Source organism: Cucurbita maxima, unplaced genomic scaffold, assembly GCF_002738345.1.
Source record: "Cucurbita maxima cultivar Rimu unplaced genomic scaffold, Cmax_1.0 Cma_Scf00012, whole genome shotgun sequence".
Taxonomy (NCBI): domain Eukaryota; kingdom Viridiplantae; phylum Streptophyta; class Magnoliopsida; order Cucurbitales; family Cucurbitaceae; genus Cucurbita; species Cucurbita maxima.
Genome location: NW_019272028.1, coordinates 1593449 through 1615924, shown reverse-complemented (window position 1 = coordinate 1615924; position 22476 = coordinate 1593449). Strand labels below are relative to the sequence as shown.

Below are 22476 nucleotides of genomic sequence, written 5' to 3'. Positions count from 1 at the left end.
AAAAGCAAAAAAAAAAAAAAAAAAAAAAAAAAAAAAAAAAAAAAAAAAAAAAAAAAAAAAAACGAAATGATGATACTATGAACAGATTATAGTTAGAATAGAAAACTGTGCTTTCACTTTTTATTTTCATATTTTTTTAAAAAAATAAAAAATAGAGAGAATAATGAGAGAGAGAGAGACTTTGGATGGATGCATCGCTTTCAAGTTTCATTTTGGAGGTTGGCTGGTAGTGATTCTGTTTTCCAGCTTTTTTGGGATTATACGGTGTCGTTTAATTGAACAGTACAGACAATTCCTCATGTCGGAAAGGCCAAAAGAGTGACCAAAAATCAAAAGACAGTGGAAGAGACACAGAGTCTGCCTGTGGGTTTGGTTCTGTTAAATGGTTCACTTTTTTTGGTCCCTTGTTCGGCTTGTAAATGACGACTATAAAATGTTGTAAGTTAATGAATTTATGCTCGTATTAAAAATCTGGCATTAGAGAGTCGTTGGAGTGGTTGCTGGAAATGGACAACGACAATGGTCATTGAAGATTGGTGGTAGACCGTAGAGTGTTATCTCATGTGGGTTGAAGATGGAAACGAAACATTGTTATAAATGTGTGAAAACTTTTCCATAGTATACATTTTAAAATCGTGATGGGTTAAAAGCAGTTAACCTCTGCTAGCGGTTTGCTTGGACTGTTACAGATAATCACTAGAGATGGACAACGTCTAAGTGGCATAGACGGTGGTCGTCCATGATAAAAGTGAAGGTAGAGTGTGAGAGTATCTTGGTCATTTTTTTAACGTCAGGCACCCACTTGACACGTATAGACGTGTCTTAATAATTGCACACACACACAACAAGTGTGACTAAGCAATTTTATGAAATCATAAAAAACCTTAATATAAATAATCGAGCACGTGACATGAAAGTAAATAAAAAAGTACATAAATCAACATAAATAAGAGTTATTCTAATAATATGACAATGATTAAAAAAAATTGAAAATTAATATCTATACCAACCAGACATATTTTCGTTTCAAGTCACCGCCATATCAATTTTCGACTAACGTTCCTATAACGAACGCTCCAGATGATTTGATAAAACTGTGGTAAATAATTAACTTGGGTTGGACGAAGAGTTTTGAAAGTGATGGGAGTGGATCACATAAGATAGACCGGTCAAATATTTTAATATACTTTTTGTTTTAATTTTAAAATTTAAAATTTAAAATTATAAAAAAGAAGGGTGTGGATTTGGAAAGAATCTNCTTTCTTGAGCAATTTTTTTTTTTTTTTTTTTTTTTTTTTTTTTTTTTTTTTTTGGGTAATTTCATGGAGAATCCAATTCCTTCATGTAAGAAAAAGTGAGGCATAAAATTATTTTCTTGGGATTTTATTCTCTCCCTATTTTTCTTAATTAGGAGTTTAATTAAATTCTTAATTACTTTTTAACCTCTTTAAACCAATAATATAAATGAGTTCGGGAGTTAAAGTTTATGGAATATAATTCCACATTTTTGTAAGTCTAGTTAATTAAGAGTTAATATTTATACAAAATTAACTAATAATTAAAATATATTATTATTATTATTATTATATTGTTACCTAAATCATTCATTACGGATGGGCTTTTTCTTTCGGGTAGGCCCATAATTCAAGCCCATACCAAAGCAGCTCGCCCTAATTATCTAATTATACTAATTTTCGACTTTTTTTTCTTTTTTCTTTTTGGTTTTATATTTTAGATGTTAATTTTATAATGATTTATTATTTAAATAAAATAAAATATTAGTAAGTATATTATTCACTGAATTATACGAATATAGTTATTATTATTAAATTAGTAGTTGAATAATTATCCTCAATTTATGCAATTAAAACGAAATAATAACCCAATTAAAAAACCTAAAAAAGAAGAAAAGTTGTGAACTCAAACAACATTATTGTACACTCGATTTTCCAACAATACAACGTCTTCCAACATGGAGAAATCATTATTTGATTATAAATCTATGATCATTTTTTAAATTAGTCGATATGGGATATTCATCATCCTCCAGATGGGACATGTGAGCTAATTCTGGATGGGATTTGCTCCCGTGGGTGGCAGGTTTCTGAAGCTCTGTTCCATAGCTTTCTTGGGCTCTTTAATGGCGGATATTTCAGAAACAGAGTGGGACATGGAGCCAAGAAGTACCGTTGTTCCGAAATGGTCGTGGGCGGAACAGAGAGAAGAGCTGATGGTGAAGATTTGAATCAGAAGCAGAAGAAAAACGGCATATTCAAATGCAGCTCTGCAACTAAAGCTTAAACCCTTCTTCTTCATTTCTCTGTGAACTTAATTCAGTTTTAGTGGAAATGGAGAAAATGGGTTTTTGTAGTTGGACAGGATTATGATATGTTTTTTGTAAGACGACAAAATAATTATAAAAAAAAAAAAAAAAAAAAGAGGTGCGTTCCAAATCTTTTTTTCTTTTTACTAAATTAATAAAAATAACCATTATTTTTTTTACTTTAATTGAAAAAACATTATTACCATTAATTATGAATGGAAATCGTTAATAATTTGTATAAAAAAGATACTGTTAATTACTATATTTCAAAAATGTCTTTAAAATTTTTAAAAAAATAAAAAAAATTGGAGATGATCAATGAAGTGTGGACGGATTTTTTTTAAAAAAAATTGAATGAAAATTAAAAAAGTGTTATAGGTTTTTATTTTTAAATTATATTTTAAAAATGTTAATTAAAACAAATTTTTCTAAATTGCTGCTATTTTTAGCTAAGCACTTTGAAAAGTATTTTTCATATTTAAAATTATGTGTTTTGCACCATATTTAATATGTATTTAAAAAAAAATTAAAAGAAAGTCCCTCGTCAATTATTAAAATGAATTATATAAAATGTCGGCAATATTGTATTTGAGAGTTCCTAAATTTAAATAAATAATAATAATACTTTGCTAAAGAACATATATATATATATTTAAAAAAATAAGTTCCATATTGTTCATGATTTTGGCCAAACAATTGAGAGAGTTTCCCAACATATTTGGTAAGGGGTGATGATGTAATTTTGTCATATTATTAGATTTGAAATCTCTATTGAAAATCTTTTTTTTATTTTAATGTTCTATCACTTGTTCAAATCAATTCATTCACGTATGTAATTGACAACAAAGAGAAAAAATACGGGTTAGGGTAGAAGGGTGCAATGTCCCATGTCCAAAACTCATATTAGATTCGGTACCTAATGACTTCGACGTTTCTTAAGAGTATGGTCTTATTACCTATTTATCGTTTCTTAAGAGTAAAGACCATCCCCACAAACCAATACAGTCCTTCCTGCATAGTTTGTTTTCACTCACATGCATTTCAGAAAAATTCATAAGAGGACACTTAATATAGAATTGATCCAAGTAAAACACGCTTGACTATGAAGTTCTTATGATTGAGGTATTGAAAAGAAATGAAAAATGATTTAATGTGGGTAGAGAATGCAATTATATAAAAAAAGAATTTTAGAATTAAAAAAAAAAAAAGATAAGAAGTATGGGAAAATGCATTATTAGAAAGAAAAGTAGAGAAAATGAAATTCAATAATTCAAATAAATTTCAACAAACATGAAATAGGGCATATGGGGCCATGGAATTAAGTATTGAAGAGAAAATATTCCTCAAAAAAAGAAAAAAGAAGAGTGAATAGGAAAAATTAAGTGAATTTGGAGAAACCTCTTCTCCAAACTGAATCGACACATTAACTAACGCACAAAATTTGATTCAAAATTTCATTGTTTTTATTCAATTATAAATGTGCGTTTATTCTAACTTTTTTTACTTCATTTTTTTTTATGTGAGTGGCAAATGAAATATCAATCGACAATTTTCGTTATTTCCAAATATATCATATGTTTTTTCTTCGTTCTTGTTAGGTTTAATTTGCAATACATAGACCTATCAAATTCTTAATTAAATTATGTCGTTTTATGTTTTTGTTCTAAAAAAGAATTAATGTATTTGATCGTAATTTAAGTAAATCAGCACTCCAAATCACTTTTGAACAACTTTTCTTCAGATATCTTCCCTCCTTCATATCTTTGAACCTTTTTTGTGTGTCCCATTGGACCTCTTTTTGTTAGGGGTGAAGTCTCATTTTTATGGTTGACTGGTCTTCTTCCTACCAACTTTACGAAGAAACTTTCTTATTCACTCAAATCCGGTTCGAAAGAGCCAAAATGATTTAACATTTTTTTTGTTTTTCTAGTCTTTAAATTTTTGAAACTCACTTATGATTAATCATAGATCATTAAACTTGATATAAAAAAAAATGGTTGATATATTGGGTGTAAATTTGAATGAAAATAGTATAGTAACTGATAATGAAGCTATCATTTACTATACAGGATTCATAGCAGGGAAAAAACAAATTGCTTATTCAGTTCTATCTTACAAAATATTTACCACCTAAAAGCAACTCTGAACGAGAAGATTATGAAGAAATGAAGAAAGAATGAAAATTGTTAATTGCTCTAATAACCATCATTCTTGATTAAGGCATGACGCTGAGCTTCTAAATTAAACCATAGCTTGAATCCAATGGACATGGATATCTAATAAACTATACATCACATTAAAGTTTCTAACTCTTAATGTTCAGAAAACAGAATTCCTAATTTTGGGTCATCCTAAACTCCTACTGCTCTTAGTTCTCTAGAAGTTAGTTCCATGCACAACAAAGTGAATAAAAACAATTCTCTATCACTCTCATTTATTTTCTGTATAAAAAAAATTGACAATATACACCATGGTAATTGTAAACACACACCTCTATATCGAGAAATTATTCAGCGCGACTGCTAATGCCAGCCTTTCCCTTTATCTACAGGGAGTTTGTATTTTCTGCATAATTGTAGCGGGTTCCTGACTGGGACTTGGTGCCTTTACAGATGTTACTGAGGCTTTACTACCTGCGCAGACTGTCAAAATATAAAAGTAGAGAGGCTTGTAAGAATTGAAAGTATGCAAAGGAAAAAAGAGATCAGCATATGGGCTACCAGTTCAATGGTTTTCAAGCATTTTAGTTCCAAGGTGATATGGAGAGATGCAAAACTGACCATATTAAGAAGGCGCAGGGCAGCGGGACGGGTGAACTTCCTCGCAAAAAGGAAACATGTGGATGGTTTTCCCTTACTGGTGCACCATTCTCTTCGATATTCAGTTTCGTAGTAGATATTATCAATACCCTGCACAAGACGAATGTTCTTTAACGTGAACCAATGAAAAGGTCAACTGAAAAGATGAGCAGAATACTCAGTTTCAGTTGCTGACTGAATGGAATAGTAAATCAGATTCAACTTCAATGATTTACAGAAGATGAGGAAATTGCTCATTAACACAGTATTGGATGCAATATTTGGAAGTTTCACTTTACTTAGGGAGATGCAAAATGGATGTAGCCACTCAATTAAAACGTGTTATGAACAAAAAACAAAGCACCTTTATAGATTGTATAAGATCAAGAGTAGCATCTGAAAATTTGTATGTTACAGGATGCCAATTACGACGTTCATGGTCTCTGGAGTGTGAGAGATCCCATGCTGAATATGTAAGTGATCTTCGTGTGAGTTCTTCTTCAAGCCCTTCTTGCTGAATCATTAAAAATAAATTATTAGTAATCTGACCAGCAAATTTATACATATAATGGCGTTTTAGTATGTGAATTGTGTAAAATCTTGACTGCATAGGCAATTGTTGTTCAAGAAAGTTTCACGTGGAATTCTTTTCATTATCTGCTAGAAACTCATAGTTTGTGCCGAAATTTGAAAGTTAGGATCATAGGATTCATTACCACGCGAATAAGTTTTAATACAAAGCTGCATTTTCAGATTATTAGCAAACAAGAAGTGTTCCAAGTTTCCAGCAATGATGTCAATGTTCAGAAGTATAACGCTCAACTATTATATTACATGAATAACATGCATAAAAGCTAATAGGATTACAATCAACCAGAAGAATGATCGAATTAAAGCCAGTTTGTGGAAAGAGAGTGCATGCAATGGTAAAACAAAGGATCATTGCATGCTTACAGAATGCTCAATTTTCTATTCCTCTATAGATAATCAGCCAAGTTTTTCTCGAAATAGAAATAGCTTTAATATATTGAAATGGTTGAAAATCATACGGCCAATAAAGTCTGAACATAATGTTCATCAGGTATGCAATTGTGTTCCTTGGATCCATCGCTAGGCTGCACAACAATATATTCAAGACATTAGTATAGCAAGTTAAGCAGTCTAAATTAGCACTAGTTCCTTTGTTTTAAATCTAATGTCTTTATAATACATGCCATGATTATATTGTTAATGTGAGGCCCAATAACATTTGCGAAATGATAACAAGAAACTGCTTATGATTGAAATTCTTACAAATGGGTGATCCCGCCAAAACTCTGGCAGTGATTTCCTCTGCATAACCATCAAACATACAGCTGAGTAAGTAATACTATTCCTGAATTGGTAATAAAAGGGACATGGACATATATACGACAGAATGAAAACAAGTGACCATAGAAGTGAACATGGCTTCCATATCAAAGGATGATAAAAATGCGGCAAGATTACTTGCCTTGCAATGCTGTTGAAACATTGGAAAGACTGTATTGTCCTTCACTACAACCTCTGCATGCTTCCTTGTCAATACAACCCACTACAAGAGGATAATGAAGGTCATTTGTAGTCTGCAGAAATTACAAGAAAAAAATTATATGATTTAATTGGGTTATTAGATATAATGATTACCTGAGACCCTTTTCTCCAATTGCGAACAGGAATTACCGGATCCATTTTAGGATTGTAACGCCCTTCTTTTGTATCAGCAAAACTGGATCAACCATTTACTAGTTAAACATATTTACCACCCGAAGGTATAAAACTTTGATAACATACACGATGACATGTTTAAAGTTCATAAGCTAGAATATATCAAAATGTGGATCATTCAAAATATAAAAACTGGTAGATTAGCTTCTTTGTAATCTGCAATCTGTATAGGATAAAACACAACATAATTATTGTCGAAACTTCAATGTCCAATAGAAAACAACAATTCGATACTTTCAATATGCCTTCCAACTTTAGAATCACTAGGAGAATTATGGTCGTTGGATTCAGAACCAATTAACTCTAGTTGTAGGAGACATTTTCACAAGAATGCTGTTTATATTTTAGATAGCGTTAGATGAGGATGAAAAAGGGTCAAGCAAGAAAGACCATTAATGCAGAAATAGCGCTATAATGTATGTATAAATTAGTCCGTTTACCTGTCCACAAAACTAGTTGAAGTAGACATGACGTAGTCATATGTGTAGCTGAAGTTGTATAATGGTATGCAGCTGAGAAAAGATCAATTAACTGAAACATTGTAAGGATTGACTAATCCCATTAAAACAACCTTCAAAATATTTTGGAAAGAAAATATAACACATTAAATCTTCCTTCACTCAATTATTAAAAAATATATCTTAAACCATTACTAAATGCACTCACAACTTTTATGAATTGAAGGACAAAATGACGGCGTAAGAGGATACACAGGCTAACTATATCAAGTCTCACCTGTCAGAAAGAAAAATAAATCGTTGATTTGAAGTATCGGTAAGTGCATGTCTAAGCAAGATACGTTCTGCCTCAATCATACTTGCCTCGCCCCAGTCTACCTGATATACAAAACATTAGCATCAAGATAAACACAGAAATGGAAATGAACTTTGCAGTGAAGCAACACAAACGACCAAATGAAATTCCCTTATCCTCATTGATGTAACATATTTACGTATACTTTAAAGGGAAGGCCAAAGAAGCTCGATAACCCTCTAAACATTTTTATTTGTGCACACATAATGCAAAGCGCTGTAAAACAATGCATTTTGGTACTCTGGGAAAGAAAAACAGGCTGAGGTAGAAGTAAGTAAGTTTTCAATTGTATCGCATTTCATGAGATGCAGTTTCCGAGCAAATGATTGACTATTACTCCTTATGATGAAATTCCTTTGATGCTCTAGCCGGAATCTTCGGTAAGCAGCAAAGGCACTAACAAGTAACAACTAAATATACTTGAGGAATTATACATATATATTAGCCACTAAATTAGGACTCGCACCCCAATTACTCTACCTACAGTATCAACTTGTTGACAATTTGAATTTCTCATTCCATCATAAGAATTGTTACCTGTATACTACCGTTAACTTGACGATTCAAAAAATAGATCGATCTTGTCGTCGCCTTGTTAAACAAAAATCCTGGCCTCGAATGAACGAAGATCGAAAACTTATTCTCCCCTTCCTGCTAAAAAAGTATACTAACTTCATTACGCAGTGAAAACAAAGAAATTATGAAATTGTTCCTATGTGCTCCACAATTTCTAAAAAACGATAGAACATTAAATCCGATCAAATGCCAAGTATCAGTAAAAGAATTAAAAAAAAAAAAAAAAAAAAGCCAATAAACATCCATAATGAGGAGTATTGACTATTTAGCAAGATACCAAAAACACTACCTGAAAAAACGTATCCCAAACTATGTCCAACGGAAGCCGGTTCCGAGCTATGAACAGAAACGCGATTTTCGGTTCCTGCACCGATTGAGGACGCAACGACGCCAACATCATAACCCGACCATACTGAGACTGCATCATAACTAAGCTCCCAAAGCAAAATACAAACAATAGAGCAAGAGCGAGCTTCCTTTTCCATTTGAAGAGCGCCTTCCGCTGCCCAACCTTCTGCTTCATGAGGCTTCCTCTCCTGTTCAGCCTAATTTCTCCACCATTTCAAGCACGGAAGAAAAAGCAGGACATCAACAAGCTCTTCGCGATATGTATCATCGTTTCTCCCCTTTAAACCCAGCGCGATCCATCGACTGATTGAAGCAAATTTTTGGATCGTTCGAGCAGCAAAAACTCGAATTAAGTGGAAATCGTTAGCCAATTGAAACAGAAAATTGCGTGGTAGTGCGGGTAATAGAGATCGAAAAGCTTGAGAAGAGAAAGAATACTCGTGAAAGCAGAGTTTTCTCCGGCGGCAGCGTGGGAACGGGAAAGTAGAGAGAGAGAGAGAGTTAGGAGTGAGAGTAACTTCAGTTTAGGTGCTTTGTGTAGGGAGTTCAGTTTCCTCCATTAAATCCTACTTTGGTTTAGTATTTATTTATATATGCTCATCTTTGCGTGCAAAGCTGGATATTCCCTTCCTTTCTAATTCTATATTTCCAATTTGCTCTTTTTTTACTTTGGGTGAAACTTAAAATTTAAAAATTATAATTTTATTCTTTCATAAATAGTCTACAATTAAATAATAAGGGCTAATTATAATATTTAAAATTATAATTTAATTTATCATTTAACTATAAAATTAATAATATACCTAGTGTTAACTGTTAAATGTTAAAATATATTCTTAAACTACTTTATTATTTAAATTGTCAATGTCAAATAATACATTCGATTCATTTTATACCTTTATTAAAAATTGTCTTACTTGATTTTTTACAATAATTTATATTTCTTATTTCATAATTTCGTGTTAATGTTTATTTAAATTTAGTTTTTACCTCATAAATATTACTTATATATTATTTATAGTTTGTTCAAATTATTGAAATTAAATTTGTACTTCAAAAAAAAAAAAAAATAATAATTTAAAATGAGAGGAGTAGAAATGGAAAGAAAATGATGGAAAGCCAAACTTAGAAGTGTAGGGAAAATAGAACATGGGAGTTTCTTGTGAAAAAAAAAATAATTATGAAATCTTGAAGCACACTCTTTTTAATTATAATCTTTCATAAATAAGGGTTAGTAGTATTTTAAAATCCAAGCAACCCAACTGCTAATAATTATGTTGCAATTTTTTGGTTAAGTAATTAATAATATCTCTATGTCAAACTCTCAAACTCATGAACTTTATAAGTTTCAAAAATTATCATTTGTGGAGTAACTAGTTGAAATGTTATGACTTGAAAGAATACATTTTTTAATTGAAAGGTAGTTTTAAAATATTTATAAAATATTAAAAGTATAATTAAATAAATATCTTTTTATAATCAGCCTCAGAAATATAATTCTTTTATAGGCCAAACCAACCAAGTAGATTTCCGGACGACGTCGTTTGCCGGGACAATCCTCCCAAGATTCAGAAACCATGAGATCGTTATCCATCACTCCTCAGATCACAGTGAAGAGGTCTGCAAAATCTTCCCTCTAATTTTCCCCTTTTCAATTTGCTTAATCTGCCTCTAATGGCCGTTCGTTTCGCCATTGAAGTTTCTCGGCAGGCGACGCTAGAAGAAGAACATACACAATCAGCACATCTCAGAAATCTGCCATTCCTATCGGACGGCCCTTGAGATTCGGAAATTTCACCTCGCGATTCCGCATGAGTGTCGATAATGGAGGCATCGAGTCGGAGCCGAGATCGGATTGGTGCTGGAGATGCAGTCATTATCGTCGACCATGGCTCCCGGCGGCAGGAATCTAACCTCATGCTGAGTAAGTTAGGGTTTTGGAATTTGGGTGAGATTAGAAATTCTACGCAATCTAATTCTATTGTGAATTTCAGATGAGTTCGTTGCTATGTTTAGGGATAGAACTGTTTACCCTATTTTTCTTGTGGGGCTGTGATGAATTCTCTTTTACTTTGCTCTAAAAACCACAGGAGCTGGCTAAACCATCGATAAGGGACGCATTCAAATCGTGCGTTGAACAAAGGGCCAAACGCGTCATCATAAGCCCGTTCTTCCTCTTCCCCGGTCGACATTGGCAACAGGTAACTTGCTGTAAGGCAGTTGATTTGATGAAATGACTCTTTCAGTAAGTGGATTGATAGCAATGGCTGGAATTTTGTAGGATATTCCTTCCTTAACAGCTGAGGCAGCAAAGGACCACCCAGGAATATCGTACATAGTAACTGCTCCTCTTGGTCTTCATGAAAAGCTTGTGGTATAGATTTCTTTTCCCAGTATAGTGAAGAAACAGGTTCATAAATGATCAAAGGAAAAAAAGACTGTATTTGATAGTATTGAAATGTGAGGTGTTCTGTTTGCACTGGCAGGATGTTGTGACTGATAGAATGAATCACTGCTTGAGTCATGCTGCTGGAGTTGCAGATGAATGTGAAGTTTGTTCTGGAACAGGCAAATGCAGATTTAATTAACGAGTCTATGGAAGTAGGGAACTTGGGATGAAACGACGTCGTTTCAAGTGAACGTGTTAGGTGGCAGGGATTGGATGGGTTTGTATATCAATGACTACTGAAGGCTTGAGAATCTATCTTTGTTTGGTATCTAAGTTTCTAAGCTTGTTCTTCATGCTATTTTCACAAATGACTACAATATGCACAATAATATTAGTTCTCAAAAGGTTTTGAGAACAGTTTTCCAAACAAACTTTTGGATATAGTGATTGAAATTCATAGCTTTTCATGAATCTACCTGTGTCCCCAAAACTTGTTTTACCCAATTCCAAATTCCATTGAACTTCTCCATCTGTATTTTCATGCTCGCATTAGCTCGAGCCTCTGCTTGAGCTGGGGTTTCTTCAACCGTTTCCTTTCCTGTAAATCTTCACATAAGTGATCGAATTGAACTAAAAGCCAGTTGAGAATAGCTTCATAACTCACCAAATTTTGTGTCCTGTTTCTGTCGTTTCAGCTGCTGGGTGAAGGCTTTGGCCGCCATGAAGACATTGGCCGGAATTTCCCAGCCGCCTCCAAACACGCCATATCCTTCCTTGGGAAGTGGCTGCATCAGATACTCCAACACTGCCAGTTCCTCCTTTTCTACCCAATATATGCAATTTACGGGACATGATTCCACTGAAACCTGTAAGAATGAAGCGAAGCTGTTTAGTGTTCCTTTTCTACTCGTAATTTACATTTTCCCCCTCTTACCTGAATTTTCTGATCATTGTCTCCATACTGAACCTTAACTCGTGCACGACCAAGTGTCTCATCCATGGTGAATGTATTACTTGCATGGTGTACACATTCCCTGCAACCTGTGAGAAATTATGCAAGCTTCTCATCTTCATATTTGAAAGTGGTTTCAGATAAATAATAACGAGTTCCAATCCTTTTTACTATTTCTTATCCCTGTAACTTGGTGATTTTAAGTCTAACTAGTGATGAATCCAAGCTAAAAAGATCGTGTTCTAAGTCAACATTCACAAAAATTTTAGACATCAAGAAACTCGAGTATAACTATAAGAACATCCAAATCCAATCATAATAATGCCTATATGTCGCCACAAAATCAAACTGCCTAATCAACAAAAGTCTCTCCAGGCTTCGAGATCTTTTCGCAATATTGTTACTTGGCAGAGTTCATTAACAAAATGAATAGTAAAGGATGAACACAACCATACCAATGCAGGCGTTTCCGTCAACAAACAAAGCCTGAGATCGCAGAGGTCCTTTCCAGGAGCTGTAACCTAATCCAGGGTTATAATTCCCAAATCTCACCCTCATCTCACCCATGGAAGAATCATATTCCTTCCTTCGATCCTCTCTCATCAGAACTCGATAGGCCTCGTTCAACCTCAACGTACGCTCGTGGCCCTGACAATTTTAAAAAATCATCAGAAGGTAGTGTGTTTACAATGAATTCTGGTACAAATTAATAACCTCTTGGCCTGCAATATCCGGATGAAATTTCTTCTGCAACTTTCTGTAAGCTTCTTTTATTTCTTGAGCATTTGAATCTGCAGAAACTCCAAGCAGCTCGTAATAGTTCGTCTCGTTCGCTCTTTCTCTTGCGCTGCATCTAACCGCCGTCCATCTCGGCTTCCTTCAGGCCAAAATTGTTCGTCAGAAGTATTATATAGAAGAAAATTGGAGCCGCAAAGCTCGTCAAATCTAAGATCTCTTCCACTCCAAAATAAAAGAATAAAAAGATGAAGAAGGTAGAACTCTTGACAACATGATCGATCTCTGTAAAGGAAATACCTTATGATATGCTTAGGTTCATTAGGATGCGCAAAAGATGAAGAAGCCATTGACACTGAGCGTTGAATAGATGGAACAATGGAGATGGCCATGAGGACGAATGAAACTGCAACTTCGCCGCCAATCGACAGTCCAGTGGAGGAATGAAGATCAAAGAGTTACGAAATGGATGAGATATTTCTCGGGATTCGAGATATTTCTGAAGGGCCACCAAGTCGCTTTTATATTGGAAAATTATTTCCGACTTTAGCGGTATATTCTCTTCCGTGAGTATCTCAATTTTTGTTTTATTCTCTCTTAATACATAGAATCCTTATCCCATCCCATATGAACAATTATATATATATATATATATATATATAAAATCAATCAAATTTATACTATAAATAATTTGGAGGACGATAATAAAATTTATATTCTAATGCCATAAAAAGAAAAGAAAAACAATGCCATAAAAAATGGATTTCTAAGCGCCGCGGGTTGCAAATTCCCGCCATTTCAACTTGGGTGCATATAAATATGCGGTGCAAATTTCATTTTTCATCGCCTAGTATTCTATATTTTATCTCGCTTCAGTTGAATTCTGTGTTCGTTTTCATTCTTGCCGTCGCTTAGGAAGGCTTCACTCACGTTCACGATCTGAACATCGAGGCTTCAATTCAGAATCTGTTCGTTCAACTGCCAAGAGAAGAGGTGCACATACAATGGAATGCTAATTTTATCATTGATTATGCCTGATCACACTGTTACGAAGCATTTCTGATAAGGTTTTTATCTCGGGATAAGTTCGGTATCACATCGTTTTTAATTCGGTTACATTACAAAAGTGTGCATCAAATTTTTCTGGAGATTCTCGACGGATTTCGTGAAGGACGGTTCTGCATTTGAGCTTGCCGGTGATGATTTAATTGCTAACTTTGGATGCCTATGCTTGATTGAGCATTTGCGTTCTTTGTGCTTCTTTGTATTTCTTGTTCTATGACATTGTACTTGTTTTTTAAGACTTCTCCGTCTGGATATCTGAATGTGTGTGGTCGGGATTGACACTAACGATCGTGCAAATGTCAACTTCTTCTTCATAAAGTTTAAACAATTCGTATTCATTTAATTATCTGCTTGTTAATTGTGCAGTTCTTACTACTGATTGCAATGTTTTTCTTGCATCAGTATCAATCAAGCTCGATTATTCTACATCAGTGTTCAGAAGTCCGAACGCGATCATGGACTCATATTCACTGAAATCCGTATCAGATTTACCCGCACCACTTCGCTCGACTTTTAGTTTTAGGTAACATGCCAATTCTGTAGAAATTTTAGTTCTAGTATTTTTAGACACTAATGATTTTTCCATGATTGATTTCAAACTGAACAAGCGTCTAAAATTGAAAGATAAGTATACTTCTAAATTTTTTAATATCTCTGTAAATCTTGTATTTGTTAGACTTATTCGTATTTTGTCTATTGCATCTCATCTTCAGTCGTTTACTTGTAATAGAATGAGCTGATCCTCGCTTTCTATCAATCTTTTTAGCAGCATCTGTTGTGTGATTGAGCCTGTATTTACTCTCTCATTATTTCTCATGGAGAATGTCACGAGAGTTTGTTGCAAAACTAGTGGTAAGGAAAAGAAAAATTAGAGACTAGTGATAAGGAAATTCCAAGTTGGAGAAAAAATCGACCATCTTAACTTCTTAATTGATGTACGATTGACGCTTTTTTAATTCCTAAGGATTGATATAAAATCGAAATTTGAAATTTAAGGATACAGCTCACTCGACTATTTCCTCTTATATAAGCTGTGTCCTCTCCGACTCAAGTTGTAGACTAAGCTAATCCATTTTCTCACTTAGTAGTCTCTACGTTCAGGTACTTCAATTCATTACAGAGTGAATGTTTTTCTGTTTGTTTCAACTCCGATTCGAACATGGTCATTTCAGCCCCTACTGGGAGTGGTAAAACTGTACTATTTGAGCTTTGCATTTTGAGGCTTCTTTCAAAATTTATTGCCGAGGGGAAGTTCATCCACGAAAAGGGAACTCTAAAAAGCGTAAGTCTCCCATGCAATTATGCCATCGGACAGATGTAAAAAGAGTGCTAAATTTATTCATGTAGTAATAGAGGAGAGCATTGCATTATGTTTATACAATTCATATGCATGCATCGTTTCTCTTCAACAATTTATTCCAAGTTTAATTTCTCCTTCTCTCTTTTATTCTGTGTGCATATCCATATACATATACACAAAGATGCAACTATTATTTGCATCACTTTTTAAAACATAATTGAGAGGGAAAATTACAATTTTATGTGCATCCGATATTACATGGTTTCCATCTTCCTTTTACATTTATGCAGATATATATTGCCCCATCTAAGGCTTTAGTACAGGAGAAGCTCCGTGATTGGAATCAGAAATTTGGGTCTTGGGGGGTCTGCTGTTTGGAGCTAACAGGAGATAATGAAACTTACAATATGAAACATATACAAGAAGCTGACATTATTCTAACAACGCCTGAGGTCAGGACTTTAAACGCAGAACCCTTATTTCATGTATCAATGCTCATACAAAGTTAAGTCCACATGCAATTGAATGCTAATAACACTATTTGTCACACAATTCTCGTAAGTTTATTATTTCCATGTCAATCGTTACTTTCAAGCGAGTGATGCTTCTTGCCTAACATGATTTCTCCAAGCTGCATTGGTTTCACTTTTACCAGTACTTTTCTGAATGGCTAAATACCTTCTCCTTTTATTTTTTGCATTGAAGAAATTTGATGCAGTAACTCGGTATCACATAAAGGATGGTGGTTTAGGCTTTTTCAGTGACATAGCCCTTGTACTTATTGATGAAGTTCATCTTTTGAATGATCCACGTGGAGCAGCCTTGGAAGCCATAGTTAGTAGAATTAAAATGATTTCTCGCAACCCTGAAATGAAATCCAGTCCTCTCTCTCATGTTCGTTTCTTAGCTGTATCTGCTACAATCCCAAACATTGGGGATCTTGGTAAATTTACTTTAGTTTGTTATTACTAGTTTTACTCGCATCTCCAAGTGTCTAAAAGTGAGTGAACTTCCAAATTTTATGATTGATTTAAACCATTGCAGCAGACTGGCTTAACGTCCCTGTTCAAGGAGTCAAAAGGTATGCTTTTCGTATTATATAACAGGCACCAAGTATTTTCATTGCAGGATCAAGCAGATTTCATTTAGTTTTCAATGCTCATCAGGTTCGGAGAAGAAATGAGGCCTGTTAAGTTAACCAGCAAAGTATTTGGTAATTGATGTCTGAAATTACCAGTTCTGTGGTTTGCTTCATTGTCTGATGCAGTCTACTATTTTATAAATGTAGAATGCAAGTACGAATTGTGATGGTTAAGTGCTTAGAGTAAATGGGAATACGAATAAGTGTGAAGTATATGACACATTTTGTATTTTTTGCTGTTCTACTCTTAATTATGTAATCCTTCTGCAGGCTATGCCCCCGCTAAAAATGATTTCATGTTTGAGAAGGTATTTGATCGAAATTCAACATAGAATAGATTTTTTTCAAGAAATCACAACCAGCACAAAATATGTTTGGAATTATCTAACAGTTCCCAACTTTATTTTATTGTGTATTACAGCGCCTTCAGAACTACATTTTTGGTCAGTGGAACCATGAATTGTATTTTGCTTTACCGATATTATTTTATTTGCTTCAGTTTTCCCCCTTCTAGTATTGTCATACTGAGAAATGTAGATGTTCAAATGAGTTCGCAGATGTTCTCATGCAATATTCAAAAGGAAAATCTGCATTAGTGTTTTGTTCAACTAGAAAAGGAGCGCAAGAAGCAGCTCAACGGCTCTCGCAAACAGCAATGACCTTTGGTTATTCAAATCCTTTTATTAAAAGCAAGGAACAGCTGGAAAGGTTACGAGAAGCTTCCCTATCATGCAGTGATAAGCAAATGCAATCTAATATTCTTTATGGTGGTAGAAGGCCAACTTCTTTTTTTAATGCACTCATATCATCCTGCATTTATTGCAAAACTCGTGTTGTTGAAATAAACATCTCACGTTGACAGTTGGGTATCACAATGGTGGGCTTTGCTTGAAGGATCGCAATCTCATTGAAAGCCTTTTTCTCAAGGGTGATATTCGAGTTATTTGCACTACAAATACTCTTGCTCATGGAATCAACTTGCCAGCACATACAGTAATAATAAAATCAACTCAGCACTTGTATGTTCTGCACCTCTTTCTATTCTACTTGTTTTGGGGATTCTAGAAGAAAAACATGCAAGAAAGTTAACTGAAATCTTTTGACCCACACATCTAATTTCTACCTTAATGCAGTAACAAGGAGAAGGGCCTTTACATGGAATATGACCGTTCCACAATTCTACAGGTTCTTCATTGTCACAATATCCTTTCATCCCGGGTTATGTTTTCACGTTTTGTTGTGATTCAACATGTAAGTTGGGTGTCTTTCTGAAATCCGGTAAAATGAACAGAAAAGTCTCGCAATCATACCCAACATAAGAACGGATATTTCGTAATTTCTATCTTTCTGGAAATTGTCTTATGGTCCCACATATCTGGTCTGCTTTGTTATACGCAGATGTGCGGGAGGGCAGGTCGGCCTCCATTCGATGATACGGGAATTGTCATAATCATGACAAGAAGAGACACAGTAATGCCACGATATCTAAGCTTCATTTCCCTCATTTTCTTTGTTTACTTGGAAGTTTACAGAATTTATTGGTTCAAGCATTGTTTTTTTTCTTATTGCTATACGAAATAGTTTTCAACAATGCCATTTTCATTTTTTATCCCAGGTCCATTTGTATGAGAATCTCCTAAATGGATGTGAAACTGTGGAATCGCAGTATGTATTTAATTCAGTGCACTTGTTACATTGGAACACTTCAAATGTTTTGTTTTACATATGCTTTTCCAACTTTAGACTGCTTTCGTGTTTGACGGAGCATTTAACTGCGGAGATAGTTCAAATGACCATCTCAGATATAGTAAAGGCAATTGAATGGATGAAGTGTTCGTATTTATACGTAAGAATGAAAAAGGTGTGCACGTTTTGTCATGCTATCCTCTTGATTATATAGTCCAGATATTTTTGTTTTCATCTTAACTGGTTTTTTTATTTATTCCAAATTTATTTGCAAGCTAGAATCCGCAGAAATATGCTATCAGGAATGGAATTTCTTATCAAAATACGGAGAAGCACATGGAAGGTACTATCACATTCTCTATGATATAAATTTGTTTAAATTGTTAAAAGTATTTTTTGCACTTAACCCCTCATGAGCTCTTCTTAGAAACTATAATCTATGATATTTTATGATCAGACATTTGCATTGAGAAAGTAAATGATTTATCTCGACATCAGATGATTTGGATGGATGAAGATGGCTTCCTCTTGAAGCCACTAGGTACACTTCAGGGAGTAATGACATCAACTACTTTCTACTATTTAATGAAATAAAAATTCCTGATTTCCTTTCTTTTTGGTAAGCAGATCCCGGGAGGTTGATGACAAAATATTATTTGAAGTTTGATACCATGAAACACATTATGCATGCCCCTGAAAATTGCAGTCTAGAGGAGGCGCTACATATCATTTGCCATGCCGAGGAAATCGCTTGTATGTGCCTCTGACCTTTTACCTTGAGAATATTGCTGGTTGTTTAGAATTCAGCTGAAGGAAGCTATAAACAATTTGGGGAATTGAAGGGATTCAGCTTAGGCGCACTGAGAAGAAGCTTCTTAATGATGTAAACAATGATAAAGATGGAAGGCTGCGGTTTCACATTCTTGGTGAAAAGGGGAAGAAGAAAAAACGTATACAGACAAGAGAAGAAAAAATATTTATTTTAGCAAACGATTGCCTGACTGGTGATCCTTCAATTCACGATTTATCCCTCAGTCAGGTTCATTTTCTCATAAAGCAAACGGCTTTTAAATCATATTGTCCTTGAAAAAAGTCATTACAACCGGTATCCTTGCACAGGACATGAATTCTATTTGCTCAAATGGATGCAGAATTGCCAAATGCATGAAAGAATATTTTTTATACAGAAAGAACTATAAAGGAACCTTCAGCTCAATGCTTCTAGCAAAATCTCTATATCAAAAACTCTGGGATGACAGTCCATTTTTGCTCAAACAACTACCTGGAATTGGAATGGTGACTGCAAAGGTTTTTACTTCATCTTTTATTGCTTTCTGAAAAATGTTTATTAGGTTGTAGGTGAAACTCCCTCGCGAGAGAATTCTTTCAATTGTTCTTTTCAGGCGTTGCATTCTATGGGAATCAAATCATTTGAGGCACTTGCTGAAGCGGATCCAAGGAAAATAGAGATAGTCACAGGCAGAAAGTACCCATTTGGGAATCATATCAAGGAGTCATTATCATCCTTACCACCGGTAGTGGACCTGAAGCTCGAGGAAGCTGAATGCGGTAGACAAGGGAAGGCCAAGCTCATCGTAACATTAACTAGATTGCCCCAGGCTTACCGACCAAATAAACGACATTACGCTGATATGGTTTGTTGACTTAAATATCTATGTCTATTTTTCACTAGGAGTTGACCGTTGCAACAGAGAACTCTGTCTTGCAGATTGTTGGCCTAGAAGAAGATAACCAGATTCTCTTTCATGAGAAAATAAGGTGATTACTTTTGAAATTTTGATGTATAAATTTAAGAAAAAGACGGGGCGTGGATTTAATCGAGAGAAAGGATAGAGATTCGAGCTTTGGATATTTATAAATTTAACTACTTTTTTGGGTATGTTTAAACTTATCGTGTTTGATTTCATTGTTCCAAATTACCCTACTCTGTTTAACTAGATTTCTTTTTGGTGCAGCAGAGTAGATGAATTCTCCAGGTACTCGAGACTAATCTTTTTGTTGCTCATTAACCAACAAAGTTTTCTTATGTGTCATATAAGTCATGAGTCCATTGTCTTAAGATTCAGAGGCATCAAATGGTAAGTTTACATTGAGCTTATTTTGAGCGTTGCTATTTCTTTCCTAATTCCATAAGGTTATTGAGAGGGCAAACATATCCTTATCCCATGTGAATTTTTGTTGGGAAAAAATCAACCTTTTTGTTCAAATATAATCTAATGATAACTTGACCAGAAAATAATAACTATAGCATCAATACAACCTTATCTTACTACTATTTTGCTCTTTCGGCAGCCCTTACAGTGCAGTTGTTCTTGTCTCACATCCTCAACAAGGAAAGTTGACGATTAAAGCTGACCTTATTTTTGATGAATACAGTAAGAATCTATGCCGTTTCAAAAGTTCATAGACCCTCTTGCATGGACAAAATTCCTAGTTCCCTTGGATAGACTTTTAAGAGTTTCTTCACGTAGTTGGCATTGATCTCCACCGAAAACTTCAACTAATGGAACGAAATTCAAACGCGAGAAGCAAATGGGGAAGAACGCCGCCGTCCTCCTTTCCTCCACCAGAGGAAGTATACATCATAGACAATGACAGTGAACCTCTACCACAAGCTGCAGTAAAAGAGCCTCCCAAATCTGGCGACTCGAACTCGTTACTAGATTCTATGTGAGTGATCTTCCCCTAGATCCCTGAACTCTTCAAGAACTGAATAGGAGACCTTGAAATCTGTAACTTAATTTGAGTGTTTAAAAAGTATACAACGATGAGTTTGGAGTACGTAAATTTAGTGGTCTATTTAATACTTTTTGCTCCTAACAAAACTTTTCAGGCCGAGTTTCAACCTCCTAGACGAAGAGTTTGAGGACGGTACGTAAATTCCTGAGAGTCAGAGCGCAACTCATGTGCTTTGTATCAAATTCCTCTCCTTGATTTCTTTCTCAAAGTAACTTAAAATTATTGCAGCCGAGCCTGCAACTGGCAACGACGAAGATGAATGCAAAATCATCACTGAACGAACTGTATTTGACCACATACGTAAGAAAGCCAAAAGCTTCCCTGTGTTGGCTGCTTCAAAAAATAGTGCTTATTCACCAGCACCAGAGACATATAGTTTCACTAGAAACACGCAGCCGCTAGAATTCCAGGTTGAAGCTTTGGAAGAGAAACAGAGAAATGAACTTTCCCCACATACTGAAGTGGAGTCGTTTTCAGGCTTCAGAGAGGAAGTTGGAAATGAATTTCCGACTCTACAAAACCACTTCACCTCTGGACCACATTTCATGGATGGCGAAAAAGGTACGTATCTATTTGGCTTAAATGTAGGCTTGAATGAAAGTTTTATTTGGGTCAAAATTTTATTTAACTTTCTATTGATACTCCCAATCTAACATTCTAAGTTTCAATGTAGTTTAAATCTACGGCTAAAGTTTACCTCTAATCTTCATTGTAAAAGTGCTCATGTAGATCTCTAGATATTGAATGAGGTTACATTATATTTTTAATAAATTAGACATACAATTTAGTTAAATTACCATCTTAATTCTTTAATTTTTAATTTTTAAATTTGTATCTATTTACTTTCACAAATTTGTTAAGTATAGAAATAAAACTGATAATTTAACACATTTTTATGATAGCTTGGATGGTGCATATTGGATCAAGAATGCCTTTTCAGCCCATCTCAATTTTTCTTTTACTTTGATATAGACATCTGCTAACGATTGCCAAAAAAATTTCAGGGGAATTGGGTCTCCAGACAGAAGAAAGTAAAATCATCATAACGGAGGAAACCATATTTGATGATATAAAAAGAAAAGGTAACAGTTTTCCGGTGGTATCCCAAATTTGTGTGAATACACCAGGTGCATACAGCAAATTGAATCGGGCTTCAGATGCAGAGGTGGCATCCATGCAAATGCTGTGTTTTGATATCTCCATGATGAAGGAAAACAAGCGGCCACGTCCAGCGAGCCCTAATATCAGTAACACCTGGAACCACCAGAGCCCACCTGTAGAAACCAAAAAGAACTGCTGCTCACTAGAGACTGCCACCGAGACCAGGGAAGTAGATCCTTTCGTTGGATTTAAGAGCGTTTTTTCTTTCCTCTGACTCCTTCCTTATCTTACACCGATTCATTCTTTTATTTTCCTTCTTGCTAGATCGTATATGGAGAGTTGTGTCATTTCATACCTAGATGCATTTCTTAAAATTGTTTCGGAATAATCTTTTAAAATTTAGGAAAAATATCAATATTTACCGCCATATTCGTTTGTTGTATATTTTTAACACAAATTTTGTTTTCATTAAATTGTACTTGAAACTTAAAATAGGTATTTCAATTTTAAATCCAAACTTGAAAAAATATTGAACTTGTCACAATATTCCTATATATTTTCCTACTACAATTGGTAAGATTTGAAAGACCTATTGAGTTACATATTGTTAATTTGTGCATTGATCAACCTTAAATTTATTGAAATTAATGAATTACTAAGAATTTCACATTACTTTTTGTTAAAATTAGTAATAAATTATTGGAAATTTAATAGATGGTAGAGGTTTAAAAGGTTCATTACTA

General features: G+C 34.4%; 3 protein-coding genes and 1 pseudogene across 6 annotated transcripts; 2 read left to right on the top strand and 2 right to left on the bottom strand.

Moving 5' to 3' along the window:
• Positions 1-4560: 4560 nt before the first annotated feature.
• LOC111486977 lies at positions 4561-9159 on the bottom strand. Of its 4 annotated transcripts, none has more exons than XM_023134169.1 (11): positions 8546-9159; positions 8218-8334; positions 7603-7703; positions 7308-7379; positions 6787-6868; positions 6614-6694; positions 6415-6453; positions 6171-6236; positions 5486-5635; positions 5044-5232; positions 4561-4956 (listed from the first exon to the last, which is right to left on the bottom strand). In XM_023134169.1, the coding sequence occupies exons 1-11, from the start codon at positions 8777-8779 to the stop codon at positions 4939-4941; spliced, it is 1149 nt and encodes a 382-aa protein (XP_022989937.1). In that variant the 5' UTR covers positions 8780-9159; the 3' UTR covers positions 4561-4938. The 4 variants fall into 4 exon arrangements, with proteins under 4 accessions (XP_022989937.1, XP_022989939.1, XP_022989942.1 ...); XM_023134171.1 differs by having other exon boundaries at positions 4561-4965; positions 5104-5232; XM_023134174.1 differs by having other exon boundaries at positions 5104-5232.
• Positions 9160-10116: 957 nt separating this feature from the next.
• On the top strand, positions 10117-11417 carry LOC111486980 (annotated as a pseudogene).
• Positions 11324-13175, bottom strand: LOC111486979 (chaperone protein dnaJ C76, chloroplastic-like). The gene is made up of 6 exons (XM_023134175.1): positions 12981-13175; positions 12660-12822; positions 12401-12593; positions 11928-12034; positions 11658-11859; positions 11324-11591 (listed from the first exon to the last, which is right to left on the bottom strand). The coding sequence occupies exons 1-6, from the start codon at positions 13070-13072 to the stop codon at positions 11458-11460; spliced, it is 891 nt and encodes a 296-aa protein (XP_022989943.1). The 5' UTR covers positions 13073-13175; the 3' UTR covers positions 11324-11457.
• Positions 13138-22170, top strand: LOC111486976 (DExH-box ATP-dependent RNA helicase DExH17). The gene is made up of 29 exons (XM_023134168.1): positions 13138-13246; positions 13600-13673; positions 14148-14268; positions 14847-15027; positions 15336-15497; positions 15751-15988; positions 16090-16126; positions 16212-16258; positions 16457-16494; positions 16608-16629; positions 16744-16956; positions 17049-17205; positions 17320-17371; positions 17585-17656; positions 17802-17851; positions 17930-18047; positions 18152-18215; positions 18330-18413; positions 18500-18625; positions 18715-18911; positions 18992-19180; positions 19276-19527; positions 19602-19651; positions 19852-19869; positions 20186-20268; positions 20365-20563; positions 20727-20764; positions 20861-21193; positions 21637-22170. Exons 1-29 carry the CDS (start codon positions 13146-13148, stop codon positions 22005-22007), a joined length of 3687 nt encoding a protein of 1228 aa, XP_022989936.1. The 5' UTR covers positions 13138-13145; the 3' UTR covers positions 22008-22170.
• The last annotated feature ends 306 nt before the right edge of the window (positions 22171-22476 follow it).